Consider the following 21248-nt stretch of genomic DNA (forward strand, 5'->3'; position numbering starts at 1 on the left):
TAGACAAGCTAAGGGTAGAGTCAACAAGTTTTGTGCTCGAATCGTAGTAGACTGGTGTCGTCTCCTCACAGATAAGGTGTTCAGGACTTATGTCCCGTAGGAAATGTCCTGTAAGGTTACCAGGTCCAGCACATATGATCTGGTCTTCAAATGGGTAGGACCCGTTCATCCTCAGTCTAAAGGCAAGCATCCTACAGTCACACTGCCAAGGGTTGTTACCAATGTTGGCAGTTGCAATTGAGGCTAGTATACCATAAGCCTTAACTGGTAGTGTCTGAAACTGGTTATGATCTAACCTAAGCTCTGATAGCACTGAGATATTCAGATTGGACTCTAGTATGTCAGCGTGACTGTTCAGTTTGTTTAGATAAAGATGCAAGCTCTGAAGCTTACCAATCCCCACAAATATGTCAGCTGGGAGAGTTCGTATCTGATTTTGGTGAAGATACAAGTACTGAAGGCTGTCAAGTCCCATAAATATGCCTGCTGGCAGACTAGTTATTTTATTCTCGGAAAGGTACAAGGTCTGCAGGTTGCCTAATCCCTCAAATATTGCGGCTGGAAGAGTGCTTAAGTGGTTCTGGGAAAGATACAAGTGCCTAAGGTTACGAAGTCCCACAAATATGTCATCTGGGAGAGTTTTTAAATGGTTTTGAGAAACAGACAATGAATGCAAGTTACCAAGTCCCACAAATATGCCCGCTGTTAAACTAGTTAACTGATTCTTGGAAAGATACAAAGACTGTAGGCTACCAAGTCCTACAAATATGCTAGCTGGCAGAGTAGTTAACTGATTGCCAGTGAGCCATAAGCGCCATAGTTGGTCAAGCCCCGCAAATATTCCACCTGGAAGACCAGTTAAATGGTTTTGATACAGAAACAAGGTCTGAAGTCTACCCAGTCCCGCAAACATGTCAGATGTGAGGCTGGTCAAACGATTATCATGAAGGTACAGTTGCGTTAGGCTGGTTAGATTGTGGAATGTTTTGTTATGGATCATGGAGATCTGATTGTAATGAAGTTCTAATGTTGTTAAGCTCCTGTACCTTGAGAAATCAGACCGACTTAAGTTCGTGATGTCATTGCCATGCAAGTAAAGCTGAGTCATCGTTGTAGGCAGGTCCTGAGGAACACTGGTGAGGCCTCTGCTGCTGCAGTCACAGTCTGATGAACAGCTGCTGCTGCAGGCTGCCGTCGGTCCAGCTTCCTTCAGGATGATCAGCAGAAGAACCAGCATCCTTTTTGTTTTGTTGGGCATACTGGGATGTAGCCTGTACAGCAGGGATTAGATATATTATCAAGAAGATGCATCTGTGTCGGCAGAATTTGATAACTTTTTCCTAATATATATATATAACACTGAGAAAAACAATTTCATGCGCCTGAAACATTCTACTGAGTTCTAAATAACACTATCTAATAACTTTTCTAGAGCTATCTGCCACCTTCAAAACATGATAATGTGTCCAGAACATGATATATCAAAACCGTTAATTTTCTACATTTTGCAGTGTACCATTAAAAACCACTAGAGGCTCAAAATTGCATTTGCCCTTTGTGTTGATGACACAAACCAACATACCAAATATCATACAGATCCATTCATATGTTGTTGAGTTATCGAGGTATAAAACGGAATTCCCTTTAGGGGATGCATTCCTGCCATGTTGTAATGCTGCAATATCCAAAAACCAAGGAATGAAGTTGGTAAGGCCTAATGTGACTAACACGCCTTAGAATGGAAACTAGCCTGGACTGAGTTCCCTTACAATGATACTGCTCTGCTCCTTACAGGGAACTATGAGGCTCCACGACAAGGAAGCGGTGTCTACAATAATACAAAAACGCTTGTAACTCAATTTCCGTCGCAGTTCAAAGAACCATTAAACATATCATTCATGGTTATCATTCATCATGCATCAGTAAGATGCTGAGGACACAAAAGTAAGAAGAAAAATTCAAGTTTGGGGAAAATTCAGAAATATGAAGGATTCGAGGATCCCCTTAGCTGACAGCACATGTGAGGAATGTGTTGAGTGTTTCCTCAATTTTAATGTTCAAAAGAGTATTGGTATATCTTGAAATCTTCCTATCACCCTTATATGAGTGTCTAAGATTAGTGCAAATTCGAGAATAATTCTTAGACTCCTAACATAGAAAATGGCTACCTTCATTGTCCATGTTGTCAAGTACTGACAGTGTCCTGTTTCCTTGTCGCCATTTTGTTATGACGTAACCAAACATTTCATCGGGCAATCGTTCCAATATTTTACTTCTTATATACAAAAAATACGTCAGGTATTATTTAGATAACAGGGAAGAAGCTGATTGACTATCCTTAAGTTGTCTTCAGTCTTCAAGCTCCTTAAAGACGTAGGGAGTCTGTCTTACCTGTGTCTTCCAGTGTGTCCTTCAACTCAGCACTGAGGTCGTGAGGCTACCTGTTTTATCTATTTTTAGCATAGTTGATATCCCGCCGATTTTGTGGAATCTAAGGAAGGGCATATAACTTGACTTTCCCCACTTCACTCAGTTCCAAATGAGTATCTAGTACTAGCTCAGGTTAGGGCCGTCCCTCGGATAGGGCGTCAAATGGAGGTATTTTTTGCCCCTGTTTCCTTGTCGCCATTTTGTTATCATTAAGGACGTATGAACCAAATATTTGATCAGACAATCGTTCGAACCGTTTTACTTCTCATGGACATACATACATCAGGTACAATGTACGGGGCACAGAGAAGAAGCTGTTCGACTAACCTCAGTACGGAAGGAAGGTGTTTTCAGTCTGACTCCTTAAAGTCTCGGAGAGTGAGTGTCTCAAATGTGGCTTTCCGTGTGCCTTTAAACTCAGCACTGAGGAGGCTGTGCTACCTGTATATAATAGGCTTAGGATTTAGACGACCCTGCCTATTGTGTTCAATGCCCACAGGCGATAGTGTGGTAGTTATATGTGCCAGCCGTCTGAACATAATGAGCTCTTTGTGATGCTCTACCAACTGCTATCAGGGCTCCAAATCGCCCTATTTTATCTTCTGCACCGCTATTTACCTGATAGATAATTAGTAATACCTATCCTAATTTTGGAAACTCGGACGCTAATTATCAATCATAGATATGTTGCTGCCCTAGCAGGACTCATATGCGCGTCTTGACAACCTCAATAGAGATCTATTGTGTTGTTCTTCACGTGTAAGCCAGGGGGTGTGTATGTGAACTAAGGTCATCTGAGGTTATCTAGACTTTACAGCATGTGACTGGAACTACGTCACTAAAGATCACTTAAGGCAAACATGAGAATACATGAACAGATACTACCCTGCACGAAGCAGCACTGCATTACTTAAAGCCAGACGAGGACAATGTGGCATTGCACTAAAGTTGGTAACATGTGTTAACGGTGCCCATACAAAGGGCAGGTAGACGGTAAAGGCGGTACGCGGTCCCATAGCCTTTTTGAGGCAACTCTACTTTGTTAATTCTCTTTTTCATATGTACTTAATTAGGCGAATTGGTACTACTGTATGTCTTTGGTTGGTGGGACATGGCGCACTGATATGTTGACCTTATAAGTTACCAAAGTTCATTAATTCATTTGTATTTTGTTATGTGGCACTGTTAAAATAAGTTGTTAAACTTGAGTGCAGCACCACATTGTCCTTGTTATGTGTTTTTGAATAAAGAAAAAAATAGGGATAGTGAGTTGTTATCCACTGTCTCTAGGGCACGGTATCGGGAGGAACCAAGCACAGCCCTAACCTTCCTCTGCCTTTTACCTCGAGCTCCCAGACCAACAAGTCAGGTTTTTACACCTGGGTGGAGTGAGGAAGGTCGTTCAAAATGCCTCTCCCAAGCGCACAATATCGGTAACAGGACAGGATTCGAACCCGGAACCACTTCGTTCTGAGGCAAACACCGCCGTTATGCCTCTTGGCCCCACTTCAGACCGTTAATAAATAACCTCAAAATGACCATACGTTGTACCGCGCTGTTCACGTGGACGCCAGGTGGGGAACATGTGAGCTAAGGTGCAAAGGACGGGTTCACCTGAGGTTATCTTGACTTTATGTAGCATGTGATGGAAACTACGTCATTGGAGGCAATCACGAGATTACGTGAGCAAACACAACCCTGTACTGGGCAGCACAACACTAGTAAGCTTACGCAGTTTGTGTGAGCGAGGCCGAGGAAGGGAGACTTCGCATTGCCGCAAAAGTCTTTCTGACGACGCATTGAACAAGATGGCGAGTAAGATTCCGGATTCTCACAACTTCGATGAGCAGTTCCTGACGTGCCCGGTCTGCATGCTGCACTTCCGGGACCCCAGAGTCCTGCCATGTCTGCACACATTCTGTAGGGACTGTCTGCAAGAATGGGCCACCAAACAACAGCCGCTGGAGTGTCCAACCTGCCGCACACAGGTCAGTCTACCAGACCAAGGTGTGGACGGACTCAGGACCAACTTCTACGTCAGCAACCTGCTGGACTTCGCGGCCGTGAAGAAAGGGGCGGGGCCAGGTGTGCCGTGCCAGGTGTGTGAAGGGAAGGGGGAAGGGGCGCGGTCATGGTGCGTACAGTGTGCCGTTCTGCTTTGTGAGTCCTGTACAAGCACACACCGCAGGTTTCCAACCATGAAAGGGCATCAGATCGTGACCCAAGAGAACCTGGAGGCCTCTGAAGGTGTGCCCAGCAGCTTTCAGCGCAAAGCCTTCTGCCCAGAGCACGAAGACCAAGTCTTAACCTTCTACTGTGAACCTTGTCAGACTTTGGTCTGTGTCGCCTGTACGGTTGTCGACCATCGGCCGGGTGATCAACACAATCCTGTAAAAATCGGCTCCGTCGCTGAGAGGAAGAAACGAGACCTACAAAAACTGATAGGAAATGTCGAGTCTAGAGAAAAATTTGCGCGGGGTACCCTGAACGAAGTTGAGAGAGAATTATCCGAGTTACCAACATCGGCAGACGCAGCGATTGAACAGGCCACAATATATTTTGATCAGCTGATGGCCTTGCTTCAAGACAGAAAAGAAGAAGTCGTCACAGAAATCAGCTCACGCCGCCAGGAGGTTGGAAAATGTCTTGACACACAGAAAGAAGCGATGGAGTTTGAGTTGGCCGGACTGACGAGCGCGTCTGAGTTCTGTAAACAAGCCTTGGAACATGGCAGTGACGTGCACGTCATTGAGGTCGAGGGTCAAGCACAACAGAGAGTTGAAGAACTGCTGAGAAGTCCAAGCGACCTGACAGCCCGACCGAGTCAAGTCGTGTTCTCGGAGGGGACGGCTGTGGCGGAGTTCAGAGATGACGTGGCCAGGGCAGGGTGCGTACACGTCAAAGTTGATGCATCGAAATGCTTAGTTGAAATTAAGGCTGCTGTTGTAAAGTTTTCAAATGTCTGTCTCCTCAGCATAGTTGACCAAAACAGGCAACTTTGTTCTGTGCTTAAAGATGACGTCACAGCCACCCTGACGGACCCCTCGGGCCAGGTGGTACCAACACAGCTGCAGGAGAAGGGCAGGGGATTGTGGGAAATCTCCTATACACCTGAGGTCACGGGAAACCATAGGTTAGAGGTCAATGTGAACGGCGGGTCTGTGGCGGGAAGTCCGTTTGAGGTTAGAGTGCAAAGTAGGGACACCCCAGTCCTAACCATTGGGAGATGGGGACTTGGGGAGGGAGAACTTTCCTTCCCAACAGATGTAGCTGTGGACATGGACGGTAACATCGCAGTGGTGGAGTTGGGGAACAAACGGGTTCAGATATTCGATGCCAAGACTGGTCAGTCACTTCGGAGTTTCCCGGTGGATGGTGAGTGTGCACGAGGCATTGACATGGACTCCAATGGACAGTTTATTGTGACGTTCGAAAACAGGTACTACGGAACCACTGGCAACCCAGCAATCCGGGTGTACTCACAGGAAGGAAAACTTACAAAGACCCTAAAACATGACTGTTTACGAGATCCAATTGGAGTTGCAGTTCTGCAGGACGGCCGCATGGTGGTGGCGGACAGCATACGGAAGTCCTGTCTCCTCCTGCATCCTGACGGGAGCCTCATCCGGGACATCGGCAAGGGGCAGTTACAGAACCCATGGTTCATAGCGGTGGACGAGTCACGTGATCTGTTCTTTGTCACTGATATAGATGCTCATAAAGTGTTTGTGTTCGACCTTGAGGGGAAGCTGAAGTTCGGCTTTGGTGAACCGGGGGAAGATGAGGGAGAGCTCTTTTGGCCATCAGGGATAACAGTAGACCCGGCAGGTAACATTATTGTAGTGAACCGTGATAACGGCCGTCTGCAGGTGTTCGGGCCAGACGGGACGTACCTGAGAACTGTGGCCACAGTGAAGGGAGGAGACCCCGAGGGAATCGCGCTGACACCGGATAACCACATAGCTGTGGCGTGTTTTCAGTATCGAGGACATTGTGTCGAGTTGTACAGGTACGAGTAGCCTCATCAAGACTTCTTGTCTATGCCCTCTCAGCTATCAATGTATGACAGAACAGATGTTATAAGACTTTTTTTTGCATCCTATCCCTTCTATAGGGGCTGAACTTGAGCAAGCACTATTTGAATGAACATATATAGCTGTAGCGTGTCATAGTGGAAATTGTGCCTGGTTTACGGATAGAATTAGCTTAGAGTACCTCTCATCTTGGTCATGCTTGAAGGTATCGACAAATAGCAGAACGCTTTTTAAGTTGTCTGTCTACAGACATAGACTATGTTTAACTTGCAATTTGTACGTATTTCGTAGGGAAATTTTGTAATGAGTATTGTAAAAATGACTAGCGAATACTGTAAAAGAGTACTTTAAAATCCTCATACCTTACCACATTAGCAATTTACATATTCACATATTCAGTATCAACTAGGCATGTTAACGTTAGTATGTATGAAAACACCTGTTTCTGGTGGAATATGTGTACCGAATAAAGATCAATACTGGGAAAAGTGCTGTGTCATATTCTCGTTGTTTGTCCCGAGAATAAAGCAATTTTTGTTCAAGGAATCAAGTGTATTTTCTTTTTCAAATTGAACAAGCGAAAACTCATCCCCTATCACACACCCCTTTCGGAGCTCCCGTTCCAAAAAGGTCCGTAACTCACTAACGAGCGTCTCTCATTCTCAGATTTGGCTGTTTCGCTACTTGAGAAACGAGATGGGCTCTTCTGGGGGTTTAAGGTTCCCTTCTTTCATGCGCTTATCTACTTGACCCTGAGGCTTGTCCTGACTAATTTAAGTTAGTAATCACCAGGTGCCCACCAAGGGTAAATCAGTAAGTTCTTTAGTTGGCCATTCTGAAATTTGTATTGAAAGAAAAGCTCGTACGAGGCTGCTATTTTCTGCTCTTAGTTCGATCGCCTTTTCAAGTCTCCCCACACCCTGACGCCTTCTGGAGGGCGGCTTGCCAAGTTATCAACCTATTTATTAACTCTGTCCAATATGTTCTTTCCTCGGCTATTTTCAGGAACTAAAACATGGTTTAAAGATAACAACGACCTGAACATTCATTGACGGTCTCACAGCGACTCCTATCTTCACTCATCATAATTGCAGCGCAGTTGTCACTTTTAGCATAGCGCACTAACCACAAGCACTAACATTTCTCCACTGTTCTGGATGCGCTACTTCGATTGTTTCCTTGAAAATTAGGTTCTTCTGTAATTTGAAGATTGGACACTATCTTTTGAAGACAGGAACTAAAACATTGTGTAAAGATAACAACTACCTGAACATTACATATTCCAATAGTAGGAATGAAATTAACAACAGTTGAGAAAAATTCCCGCAGGTGATTGCTATCCTATCAATACTTCCGCACAGGTGAGGAATAACATGGCGGCGACGCTTCAGTTGAACCTGGGGATGTTTAGGGAGTTCGGAAGGACGCCATCCAGCCTTTCACCCGGTAAGTACACTTTGAGGTGGCATTAAAAGAGCTTAATGCAACTTAGTATTTATGCCGCTTTCTTGCCTTTAAACCTTTTCTTCCTTTGTTCTTGTTCTTGTTCTTGTTCTTGTGTAAATACTGAGTAACACCCCTTAGTGTTGGGGCAATCCACCCAGGGCGCAGTACTATTGTTCAGGGCCCAGTACTATACAGGCCGTTCCTCAGGTGTTGTAACACCTCTTCCTTGAACCTAACAGGATTAGCTTGAAGGGTGGTTGAATATGGTAGTTTATTCCAGTCGAGAATGGTTCTTGGGAAATATGAGTATTTAAGACAATCATTATTAGTCTTGATGAGTTTGTTTGAGTTTAGGTGATTATGTCGAGATTGCCTTGGGTTCAGCTGCAGATAGGAATCAACCGGCAGGGCTAGGAGACTATGTCTAGATTTCTGAAGAATTGTAAGTCTGTTGGCTGCTCTTCTATTTTTGAGTGTATCCCATCCCATGTCCCAGACTAGTTTAGTGGCGCTTGACTGAGAATTTGTCTGTTAGGTACATTTAAAACACATCTGGCTTGTTCCTTGCACACGTAGTCTGACCGTTCTCGCATGACGTTTCGATCATGAGTTTCAGTAGACTGTTGATCCCCAACCTTTCTAATATCTTAATGTCAGGCAACCATCTGATGGAAATATTTCAGTGAATGATTGAGTATTGAAAACCAAATCTGCGTCTGTGAGCGCAGCTTGACTTGCATATTTACTAAACGTCTTCTCTTTGTTGTACTTGCACCCCTCCCCTGTTTCTACAGTACCGGTTTTTCAGGTGAACCCAGATGAACCCTGGGCTGACTTCCCTCTAATGTTAGGGGTGGGGGTGGGGGTGGGGGTGGGGGGTCGATCCAAAAGTTCAAGGGAACGCCTGCTGAGGGACCGGTGCAGAAGTTCAATATAACTTTACAGTTCATGGTAAAACATTAATCTATCGGGGACACAGACAGAATTCCGAGGGCAGTGGGGCATTCTTTAGTCCCTATTATCCGCTTGGAGATTAGTAAAACATAGAAAATACAAGTGGTAGTCAGTTGTTCTTCACCTGTACGCCAGGGGGTGCCTATGTTTACTACGGTCATTTGAGGTCATCTTGACTTTACAGTATGTAACTGGAACTACGCCACCGAAGGCAAACATGAAAATATGTGAGCTAACACAACTCTGTACTGAGTAGCACTGCAATGCTTTATAAGACAGACGAGGACAATGTGGCATTGCACTGAAGTTGGTAACATGTTTAACGGTGCCCATACAAAGGGAAGGTAGAAGGTAAAGGCGGTCCCATAGCCTTTTTGAGGCAACTCTACTTTGTTAATTCTCTTTTTCATATGTACTTAATTAGGCTAATTGGTACAACTGTATGTCTTTGGGTGGTGGACATGGCGCACTGATATGTTGACCTAAGTTACCAAAGTTCATTAATTCATTTGTATTTTGTTATGTGGCGCTGTTGAAATAAGTTGTTAAACTTGAGTGCAGCATCACATCGTCCTTGTTATGTGTTTTTGAATAAAGAAAAAAAATAGGGATAGTGAGTTGTTAATCACCGTGTCTAGAGCACGGTATCGGGGGGAACCAAGCACAGCCCTCTCCTTCCATTCCCTTTACCTACCCGACAAGTCAGGTTTGACACCTGAGTAAAGTGATGAAGTGCCTCTCCCAAGCGCACAATATCGGTAACATGACGGATTCGAACCCAGAACCACTTGGTTCTGAGACAAACACCGCCGTTATACCTCGTGGCCGCACTACAGACCGGTAATAAATAACCTCAAAATGACCATACGTTGTACCGCGCCGTTCACGTGTTCGCCAGGTGGGGAACATGTGAGCTAAGGTGCAAAGGACGGGTTCAACTGAGGTTATCTTGACTTTATACAGCATGTGATGGAAACTACGTCACTGAAGGCAATCACGAGATTTCGTAAACTAACACAACACTGTACTGGGCAGCACAACACATTCTACGCAGTTTGTGTGAGGGAGGAGGACATACATTGCATTGCCGCAAAAGTCTTTCTGACGACGCATCTAACAAGATGGCGAGTAAGATTCCGGATTCTCACAACTTCGATGAGCAGTTCTTGACGTGCCCGGTCTGTATGCTGCACTTCCGGGACCCCAGAGTCCTGCCATGTCTGCACACATTCTGTAGGGAGTGTCTGCAAGAATGGGCCACCAAACAACAGCCGCTGGAGTGTCCAACCTGCCGCACACAGGTCAGTCTACCAGACAAAGGTGTGGACGGACTCAGGACCAACTTCTACGTCAACAACCTGCTGGACTTCGCGGCCGTGAAGAAAGGGGCGGGGCCAGGTGTGGCGTGCCAGGTGTGTGAGGGGAAGGAGGAAGGGGCGCGGTCATGGTGCGTACAGTGTGCCGTTCTGCTTTGTGAGTCCTGTACAAACACACATCGAAGGTTTCCAGCCATGAAAGGGCATCAGATCGTGACCCAAGAGAACCTGGAGGCCTCTGAAGGTGTGCCTGGCAGCTTTCAGCGCAAAGCCTTCTGCCCAAAGCACGAAGACCAAGTCTTAACTTTCTACTGTGAACCTTGTCAGACTTTGGTCTGTGTCGCCTGTACGGTTGTCAATCATTCACGGGGTGATAAACGCAATCCTGTAGAAATCGGCTCCGTCGCTGAGAGAAAGAAACGAGACCTACAAAAATTGTTAGCGAAAGTTGAGCCTCGAGAAAAAGACGTGCGGGATACGCTGAACGAAGTTGACAGAGAATCATCTCAGTTACCAACATCGGCAGACGCTGCGATTGAACAGGCCACAGGATATTTTGATCAGCTGATAGCCTTGCTTCAAGACAGAAAAAAAGAAGTCGTCCAAGAGATCGTCTCACGCCGCCAGGAGGTTGGAAAATGTCTGGAAACCCAGAAAGAAGCGATGGAGTTTGAGTTGGCCGGACTGACGAGCGCGTCTGAGTTCTGTAAACAAGCCTTGGAACACGGCAGTGACGTGCACGTTATCGAGGTCGAAGGTCAAGCACGACAGAGAGTGGACGAACTACTGACCACTCCAAGCGACCTGAGAGCCCGACCGAGTCAAGTCGTGTTCTCGGAGGGGACGGCCGTGGCGGAGTTCAGAGATGGCGTGGCCAGGGCAGGGCGCGTACAAGTGCGAAACACAGGGAAAGTGGACGTGTTTAAATGTTCAGTTGAAGTTAAACCTGCCGTTGTAGATTTTTCAAATGTCTCGCTGCTAAGGACAATAGACGAAATGGGACGTCTGTGTGCTGTGGCTAAAGATGACGTCACAGCCACCCTGACGGACCCCTCGGGCCAGGCGGTACCAACACAGCTGCAGGAGAAGGGCAGGGGATTGTGGGAAATCTCCTACTCACCTGAGGTCACGGGCAACCATGGGTTAGAGGTCAAGGTGAACGGCGGTTCTGTGGCGGGAAGTCCGTTTGAGGTCAGAGTGCAAAGTAGGGACACGCCAGTCTTAACCATTGGGAGAGAAGGAAGTGGGGAGGGAGAACTTGTCTGCCCGGCAGATGTAGCAGTGGACATGGACGGTAACATTGCAGTGGTGGATAATGGGAACAATCGGGTTCAGATATTCGATGCCAAGACTGGTCAGTCACTTCGGTCTTTCCCGGTGGATGGCGAGAGTCCATGGGGCATTGACTTGGACTCCAATGGACAGTTTATTGTGACTTTTGATAACAACCTCTTCTCCACTGGCAACCAAGCAATCCGGGTGTACTCACGGGAAGGAAAACTTACAAAGACCCTAAAACCTGACTGTTTGTGGAATCCATGTGGAGTTGCAGTTCTGCAGGACGGCCGCATAGTGGTGACGGACTACACACAGCAGTGCTGTTTCCTCCTGCAGCCTGACGGGAGCCTCATCCGGGACATCGGCAAGGGGCAGTTACAGCATCCACAGTTCATAGCGGTGGACAAGTCACGTGATATGCTCTTCGTCACTGATTACTTGGCTCATAAAGTGTTTGTGTTTGACCTTGAGGGGAAGCTGAAGTTCAGCTTTGGTAAACTGGGGCAGGATGAGGGACAACTCTACCATCCAACAGGGATAACAGTAGACCCGGCAGGTAACATCGTTGTAGTGAACGAACGTGACCGCCGTCTGCAGGTGTTCGGGCCAGACGGGACGTACCTGAGAACTGTGACCACAGTGAAGGGACGATGCCCCCAGAGAATCGCGCTGACACCGGATAACCACATAGCTGTAGCGTGTTATATGGGAGATTGTGTTGAGTTGTACAGGTACAAGTAGCCTGACAATTGCTTCTGATCTTGTCCATGTTCAAAGATATTGACAGGTAACAGAAGAGATGCCACATTTTTTCCGTATCCAATCCCTACGCACTTAAAATAAGCAAGCACTTTATAGATGACCACATAGCTGTAGCGTTTTGAGCCTTGTATGCTTGAATTTTACATTCAATTCAGCAATAAGAACTCGATGTTATACAATGTGAGACGGTTCACCTCCAGGTATGATAATATTTTGATACACTTTTATGACTTGATGTCTCAGCTATGGTTCCACCCACTTGTTGGTTTCAGGCGAACTATTCGACTTTTCCTGAACTTACACATACCTCCTGCCTCCCTCTGCCCAGTCTTATTCTAGTGCATGGATCGGCCTGTTTCCTTATCTTACACATCCTTGAAAACGTATATAAAATTCACTGTAAGATGCATACCTTAGTAAGCCTTTTCGTTGTTCTTAAAACGGCACAAAAGTTGAAGTCCTCTTCCCTCTTCAAGGCAGCGTCTTGAAGCGCGCCATTCAGGTAGCGCTGTGCATTCTGGGATTGTTTTAGAGGGCACTTATAGTTTTTTTTCCTTAGATCCGATGAATTTCAGACTTGGCGCATAATAGATCTATTTTTCACTTCCTAAAATCAGTACTTGTCGGAAAATAGCACTCCCATCCCCACTTTAGGACTCATTTAAGTGTTTTATCATATATCACTGTCTCCAATAGTGTTATATAACTTTTACACTACTCTGTCTAGAGCCCGCTTACAATTTGCAATCAAATGACCCCGCACCCTTCCGCGTAACACACCAGCTTCATAACGCTCGAAGTGCTGTTTAGAGCAATGACATGCTGTGTTCATTTGAAAGGAAATTGATTCTATTTAATATCAATAAACGGATAATAACACTATTGCACTTGCTCAACGTCTACTTCCTCTTTATATTACGGTTAAAATTATGATATGGCCGCTTTTCATAAAACAATTGACAGAATATATATATATGCGAAATGTCTTTAAATATTGTTATGAGTAGCTTTAAATTGTCATAGTTTCGAATTCATGGTAAAATAAGCCTCAGAACTTTAAACCCCTTTGCGAGTTTCTCACCATTTCCCCATTCCCGAAAAGACCGAAATTTGCCAATTTGACGGTCTCCTTTTGTAATAGTGGAAAATGAAGTGGTAGCCTGTTGTTCTTTACCTGTACGCCAGGGGGTGCGTATGTTAACTACGGTCATCGGAGGTTATGTCGACTTTGAAGGATGTGACTGGAACTACGTCAATGAAGGCAAACGTGAGAATAACAAAACCCTGCACTGAGAAACACTGCATAATCTTAAGACAAACGAGGACAATGTGGCATTGCACTAAAGTTGCTAACATGTTTTAACGGTGCCCATACAAAGACCAGGTAGAAGGTAAAGGCGGTCACATAGCCTTTTTAGGGAAATATTTATCTATTTATTTATTTGGATTCTCCACATACAGTGACAATGGGAGTATGGCGGAACAGATGTCAAAGGACACCTTTTCAAAGCAGCAATAGACAGAATCCCGTGGGCAGTTGGACATTCTTTAGCCCTTATGATCCGCTTGGAGATTAGTAAAGCATAGAAAATACAAGTGGTAGCCTGTAATTCTTCACCTGTACGCCAGGGGGTGCGTATGTTAACTACGTTCATCTGAGGTATATCGACTTTACGGGATGTGACGAAAACTACGCCACCGAAGGCAAACATGAGAATATGTGAGCTAACGCAACCCTGTACTGAGCAGCACTGCATTACTATACGACAGACGAGGACAATGTGACATTGCACTAAAGTTGGTAACATGTTTTACCGGAGCCCGTACAAAGGGCAGGTAGAAGGTAAAGGCGGTCCAATAGCCTTGTCGTGTTTGTTTGTTTGAACCTTTATTTATTCATGAAAGCTCAAATTGGCCTGGAGGCAGCTTTTCATTGCGGTCACCAGGGAAGAGGCAAGGGTCAGGCAAAGTACATGACAGAGATACAGTTTACATCGTGTACATCGCAAAGCCTTTTTGAGGCAATAGGGACGGTATTGCAGTGAAGTTGGTAACATGTTTTACCGGAGCCCATACAAAGGGCAGGTAGAAGATAAAGGCGGTTCCATAGCCTTTCTGAGGCAACTCTACTTTGTTTATTCTCTTTTTCATATGTACTTAATTAGGCTAATTGGTACAACTGTATGTCTTGGGGTGGTGGGACATGGCGCACTGATATGTTGACCTAAGTTACCAAAGTTCATTAATTCATGTGTATTTTTTTATGTGGCGCTGTTAAAATAAGTTGTTAAACTTGAGTGCAGCGCCACACTGTCCTTGTTATGTGTTTTTGAATAAAGAAAAAAGATAGGGATAGTGAGTTGTTAACCACCGTGTCTAGAGCACGTTATCGGGGGGAACCAAGCACAGCCCTCTCCTTCCATTGCCTTTACCTACCCGACAAAAAGTCAGGTTTGACACCTAGGTAAAGTGATGAAGTGCCTCTCCCAAGCGCACAATATCGGTAACATGACGGATTCGAACCCAGAACCACTTGGTTCTGAGACAAACACCGCCGTTATGCGTCTTGTCCCCACTACAGACCGTTAATGATTAACCTCAAAATGTCTGTACTTTGTACGGCGCCGCTCACGTGTACACCAGGTGGGCAACATGTGAGCTTAAGGTCAAAGGGCGGGTTCACCTGAGGTTATCTTGACTTTATGTAGCATGTGATGGAAACTATGTCATTGGAGACAAACACGAGATGACGTGAGCAAACACAACCCTTTATTGATGAGCAGCACAACACAGTAAGCATACGCAGTTTGTGTGAACGAGGAGGAGAGACTACGCATCTAACAAGATGGCAAGTAAGATTCCGGATTCTCACAACTTCGACGAGCAGTTCCTGACGTGCCCTGTCTGTATGCTGCACTTCCGGGACCCCAGAGTCCTGCCATGTCTGCACACATTCTGTAGGGAGTGTCTGCAAGAATGGGCCACCAAACAACAGCCGCTGGAGTGTCCAACCTGCCGCACACAGGTCAGTCTACCAGACCAAGGTGTGGACGGACTCAGGACCAACTTCTACGTCAACAACCTGCTGGACTTCGCGGCCGTGAAGAAAGGTGCGGGGCCAGGTGTGCCGTGCCAGGTGTGTGAGGGGAAGGCGGAAGGGGCGCGGTCATGGTGCGTACAGTGTGCCGTTCTACTTTGTGAGTCCTGTACAAACACACATCGCAAGTTTCCAGCCATGAAAGGGCATCAGATCGTGACCCAAGAGAACCTGGAGGCCTCTGAAGGTGTGCCCAGCAGCTTTCAGCGCAAAGCCTTCTGCCCAAAGCACGAAGACCAAGTCTTAACTTTCTACTGTGAACCTTGTCAGACTTTGGTCTGTGTCGCCTGTACGGTTGTCGATCATCGGCCGGGCGATAAACACAATCCTGTAGAAATCGGCTCCGTCGCTGAGAGGAAGAAACGAGACCTACAGAAACTGTTAGCAAACATCGAGCCTCGAGAAAAAGACGTGCGGGCTTCGCTGAAAGAAATCGAGGGTGAAATATCTGAGTTACCAACATCGGCAGACGCTGCCGTTGAACAGGCAACAGGATATTTCGATCAGCTGATGGCCTTTCTTCAAGACAGAAAAAAGGAAGTCGTCACAGAAATCGTCTCACGCCGCCAGGAGGTTGAAAAGTGTCTGGAAACCCAGAAAGAAGCGATGGAGTTTGAGTTGGCCGGACTGACGAGCGCGTCTGAGTTCTGTAAACAAGCCTTGGAACACGGCAGTGACGTGCACGTCATCGGGGTCGAGGGTCAAGCACGACAGAGAGTGGACGAACTGATGACAACTCCAAGCGACCTGACAGCCCGACCGAGTCAAGTCGTGTTCTCGGAGGGGACGGCTGTGGCGGAGTTCAGAGATGACGTGGCCAGGGCAGGGAGTATACAAGTAAAAGTTAAGGCAAAGGTATCAGTTGAAATCAAACCAGCCGTTGTAGAGTTTTCAAATATCGCTCTCCTCAGCACTGTTGACAAAAACGGGCAACCTTGTTCTGTGCTGAAAGATGACGTCACAGCCACCCTGACGGACCCATCGGGCCAGGCGGTACCAACACAGCTGCAGGAGAAGGACAGGGGATTGTGGGAAATCTCCTACACACCTGAGGTCACGGGCAACCATAGGTTAGAGGTCAAGGTGAACGGCGGTGCTGTGGCGGGAAGTCCGTTTGACGTCAAAGTGCAAAGTAGGGACACCCCGGTTTTAACCATTGGGAGAGAAGGAAGTGAAGAGGGAAAACTTTCCTGCCCATCAGATGTAGCAGTGGACATGGACGGTAACATTGCAGTGGTGGATAATGGGAAAAAACGGGTTCAGATATTCGATGCCAAGACTGGTCAGTCACTTCGGTCTTTCCCGGTGGATGGTGAGAGTCCATGGGGCATTGACATGGACTCTAATGGACAGTTTGTTCTGACTTTTGGTAATTATCCCACTGGCAACCAAGCAATCCGGGTGTACTCACGGGAAGGAAAACTCACAAAGACCCTAAAACCTGACTGTTTACGAGATCCATTTGGAGTTGCAGTTCTGCAGGGCGGCCGCATGGTGGTGGTGGACTGGGGACAGCAGTCCTGTCTCCTCCTGCAGCCTGACGGGAGCCTCATCCGGGACATCGGCAAGGGACAGTTACAGGACCCATGGTTCATAGCGGTGGACGAGTCACGTGATCTGTTCTTTGTCACTGATTTCTCTGCTCATAGAGTGTTTGTGTTCGACCTTGAGGGGAAGCTGAAGTTCATATTTGGTGAACAGGGGTGGAATGAGGGAGAACTCTACAATCCAACAGGGATAACAGTAGACCCGGCAGGTAACATCGTTGTAGTGAACTGTGGTAACGGCCGTCTGCAGGTGTTCGGGCCAGACGGGACGTACCTGAGAACTGTGGCCACAGTGAAGGGAAGAGGCCCCCGGGGAATCGCGCTGACACCGGATAACCACATAGCTGTAGCGTGTATTGATGGACGTTGTGTCGAATTGTACAGGTACAAGTAGCCTCATCAAGTACCTCTGATATTTTCCATGTTCAAAGATATCAACAGATAGCAGAAATATATCATAAGGATTTTTCCGCATCCTATCACTTTAAAATCCCTTTAGTTAACCACATTTAAGCAATTGACATATTCAGTATCAACTAAACATGTTAGTATGTATGCAAATACCTTTTTTCTGTCAACCTTGCGATTATTGGTCATATGTCTGCATCCGGTGGGATATGAGAACTGAATAAAGATCAATGCTCTAAAACGTGCTGTAATATTACCATCGGAAATGTACCAGCTTTTGCTCATGGAATAAGTAGGAGTATACATGAGATCATAAGGAATGTATTGTGGCAACAATGAAGTAAAATGATGTCATAAGTGTTCTTTTTTTCTGAAACGAAAGTCCATCCCCAATCGCCTTTCCCTGGACTCAAACCTGGATCTCCGAGTTACCAACTAACTGGAACCAGGAGCTCAACTTTTACGTTACCACCGATTGAGCTACAGGGCCATCCCATACAGAAGAGCTGATAAGAATCTTCATAATATATTATTCATATTTTGAACTGCCATATGTGGAAGAGTTGACGGACAGAAAAAAACTACAATATCATGAATATGTCATGAGTTGCATATCATGAATATTTTCAAATCAAATGAACAAAAGATGTCAAAAGTTACTGGTTGTGTTTTCATTGCACCCTCCTTTAAGTTAACTGTATCCCAAAGGCGTCTGCATCGGCCTTTACTTTATCCTGGCCAATCCTCTCAGTTTACTTTTAGTTCATGCTTTGATCAAATTTATGGTCTAATGACGCGATATGCAGTGCTACGTTACAGTCCTATGGGATTTTGCATTCGCTTAATGAAAGCGACGCCTGGCGGCCGTTGTAATAAAGGTCACGTAACAACACGTATTGCTGACCCGGAGGTAGGCTTTTACTTTGCTGGTTACCTTCCTATGTTATGTGCTGACATCACTAAGTCTTTACTGTGTGACAAATACGTTACGCAGACTCTCAGGCAGCGTTGGTTATATTGGAGTCTATAAGCAGAGACAGACAAATACACAGGAATGGTTAAGTCGTTACAAGTCACTGGCATTATCAAGAGCTCTACAACATATCTGACAAATTAATCTAAAATCATATCAAAGTCATATCCAGATGTCTAAATCACGTCAAAACCATATCCAGTTTCTTGAGTAACTGCTTTTTGGCATATCTTATTACCTGGATGTCTAATCTTCATCGACGTAATCTAAAGTCTATACTGTAACAACCAATGATCGTCGATTCAATCGAAACTATAAAACAAAGAAACAAACATCAAACAAATAAACCTGACCACTAGAGCAGCATCCCGTTGGAATTATCTGAAGTACTCTTGTATTCGTGAATTTGTGTAATATAGAATAAATTTATGACCCGTTTCTTATAGTTTCGCATTTTGGATGTGGTACCTTCACTCGTCACTAGGGGGCATTGTTTTACAGTCTACTGCACCCATCCGAAATAGTGAATTGCCATTGCTTATGTAATAGATAGATGATGGGCGTGGCTTGATTATGTGAAAATATGGGTTGCCCCACCCACAAGGGGGTTCCTTTAATACCCGAGGCGAAGCATTTTCCCTTTGTTTTGATGACACGAACCAACATGCCAGATATCATACAGATCCATTCATATCTTGTTGAGTTATCGAGGCTTCAAAAAGCGATTCCCGTTAGAGGATGCATTCCTGACATTTTGTAATGCTGCAATATCCAAAAACCAAGGAATGAACCTGGAAAGGCCTAATCTGACTAATACGTACGTCCTAGAATTTGGACTGAAACTAACCTGGACTGAGTTCCCTTATAATGACACTGCTCTGATCCTTGCAGGGAAGACTGAGAGAGTCCACGACAAGGAAGTGGTGTCTACAAAAATACAACAAAGGCTCGGAACTCAATTTCCTTTGCAGCTCAAAGAACCATTAAACATATCATTTATGGTTATCATGCATCAGTAAGATGCTGAGGACACAAAAGTAAGAAGAAGAATTAAAGTTTGGGAAAATTCAGAAATATGAAGGATTCGAGGATCCCCTTAGCTGACAGCACATGTGAGGAATGTGTTGAGTGTTTCCTCAATTTTAATGTTCAAAAGAGTATTGTTATATTTTGAAATCTTCCTATCACCATTATATGAGTGTTTAAGATTAGTGCAAATTCGAGAATAATTCTTAGACTCCTAACATAGAAAATGGCTACATTAATTGTCCATGTTGTCAAGTACTGACAGTGTTCCTGTTTCCTTGTCGCCATTTTGTTATGACGTAACCAAACATTTCATCGGGCAATCGTTCCAATATTTTTACTTCTTATATACAAAAAATACGTCAGGTATTATTTAGATAACAGGGAAGAAGCTGATTGACTATCCTTAAGTTGTCTTCAGTCTTCAAGCTCCTTAAAGACGTAGGGAGTCTGTCTTACCTGTGTCTTCCAGTGTGTCCTTCAACTCAGCACTGAGGTCATTGGCTACCTGTTTTATCTATTTTTCGCTTAGTTGATATCCCGCCGATTTTGTGGAATCTAAGGAAGGGCATTTAACTTGACTTTCCCCACTTCACTCAGTTCCAAATGAGTATCTAGTACTAGCTCAGGTTAGGGCCGTCCCTCGGATAGGGCGTCAAATGGAGGTATTTTTTGCCCCTGTTTCCTTGTCGCCATTTTGTTATCATTAATGACGTATGAACCAAATATTTGATCAGACAATCGTTCGAACCGTTTTACTTCTCATGGACATACATACATTAGGTACCACGTAAGGTCACAGAGAAGAAGCTGTTCGACTAACCTCAGTACGGAAGGAAGGTGTCTTCAGTCTGACTCCTTAAAGTCTCGGAGAGTCTGTCTCCACTGTACCTTTCTGTTTGTCCTTCAACCCAGCACTGAGAAGGTTGTACTACCTGTGTATTATAGGCTTAGGGTTCAGCCGACCCTGCCTAATGTGTAACTTGGCCACAGGCGATAATGTGGTAGTTATATGTGCCAGTGGCCTGAACATAATGAGCTCTTTGTGATGCTCTGCTAACTGCTATGAGGGCTCCAAATCGCCCTATCTTATCTTCTGCACCGCTATTCACCTGACAGGTAATAAGTAATACCTGTCCTAATTTTGGAAACTCGGACGCTAATTATCAATCATAGATATGTTGCTGCCCTAGCAGGACTCATTTGCGCGTCTTGACAACCTCAATAGAGATCTATTGTGTTGTTCTTCACGTGTACGCCAGGGGGTGTGTATGTGAACTAAGGTCATCTGAGGTTATCACGACTTTACAGCATGTGACTGGAACTACGTCACTAAAGATCACTTAAGGCAAACATGAGAATACATGAACAGATACTACCCTGCACGGAGCAGCACTGCATTACTTAAAGCCAGACGAGGACAATGTGGCATTGCACTAAAGTTGGTAACATGTTTAACGGTGCCCATACAAAGGGCAGGTAGAATGTTAAGGCGGTCCCATAACTTTTTTGAGGCAATAGACAGAATCCCGTGGGTAGTTGGACATTCTTTAGCCCTTATGATCCGCTTGGAGATTAGTAGTAGTAGCCTGTAGTTTTTCACCTGTACGCCAGAGGGTGCGTATGTTAACTACGTTCATCTGAGGTCACCTCGACTTTACAGGATGTGTCTGGAACTACGTCACGGAAGGCAAACGTGAGATTACGCGAGCAAAAACAAGCCTGCACTGAGCAGTACTGTATTACTTTAAGACAGACGAGAACAATGTGGCATTGCACTTAAGTTGGTGACATGTTTTGACGGTGCCCATACAAAGGGCAGGTAGAAGGTAAAGACGGTCCCATAGCCTTTCTCAGGCAACTCTACTTTGTTAATTCTCTTTTTCATATGTACTTAATTAGGCTAATTGGTACTACTGTATGTCTTTGGGTGGTGGGACATGGCGCACTGATATGTTGACCTAAGTTACCAAAGTT

General features: G+C 45.3%; 3 protein-coding genes across 3 annotated transcripts; all 3 read left to right on the plus strand.

The window, feature by feature from the left end:
- The first annotated feature begins 4238 nt into the window (after positions 1-4238).
- Positions 4239-6449, plus strand: LOC118431662 (tripartite motif-containing protein 2-like). Its single transcript, XM_035842904.1, has one exon. It carries the CDS (start codon positions 4239-4241, stop codon positions 6447-6449), a length of 2211 nt encoding a protein of 736 aa, XP_035698797.1.
- Positions 6450-9900: 3451 nt separating this feature from the next.
- Positions 9901-12199, plus strand: LOC118431663 (tripartite motif-containing protein 2-like). Its single transcript, XM_035842905.1, has one exon. The coding sequence runs from the start codon at positions 9986-9988 to the stop codon at positions 12197-12199; it is 2214 nt and encodes a 737-aa protein (XP_035698798.1). The 5' UTR covers positions 9901-9985.
- A 2866-nt stretch (positions 12200-15065) lies between these two features.
- On the plus strand, positions 15066-17640 carry LOC118431664 (tripartite motif-containing protein 2-like). The gene has a single exon (XM_035842907.1). It carries the CDS (start codon positions 15066-15068, stop codon positions 17256-17258), a length of 2193 nt encoding a protein of 730 aa, XP_035698800.1. The 3' UTR covers positions 17259-17640.
- The last annotated feature ends 3608 nt before the right edge of the window (positions 17641-21248 follow it).

This window comes from Branchiostoma floridae, chromosome 15 (genome assembly GCF_000003815.2).
Source record: "Branchiostoma floridae strain S238N-H82 chromosome 15, Bfl_VNyyK, whole genome shotgun sequence".
NCBI lineage: Eukaryota > Metazoa > Chordata > Leptocardii > Amphioxiformes > Branchiostomatidae > Branchiostoma > Branchiostoma floridae.

Coding starts and splice junctions, on each gene's coding strand:
- LOC118431662 (XM_035842904.1), top strand. CDS start 4,239: ATGGCGAGTAAGATTCCGGATTCTCACAACTTCGATGAGCAGTTCCTG.
- LOC118431663 (XM_035842905.1), top strand. CDS start 9,986: ATGGCGAGTAAGATTCCGGATTCTCACAACTTCGATGAGCAGTTCTTG.
- LOC118431664 (XM_035842907.1), top strand. CDS start 15,066: ATGGCAAGTAAGATTCCGGATTCTCACAACTTCGACGAGCAGTTCCTG.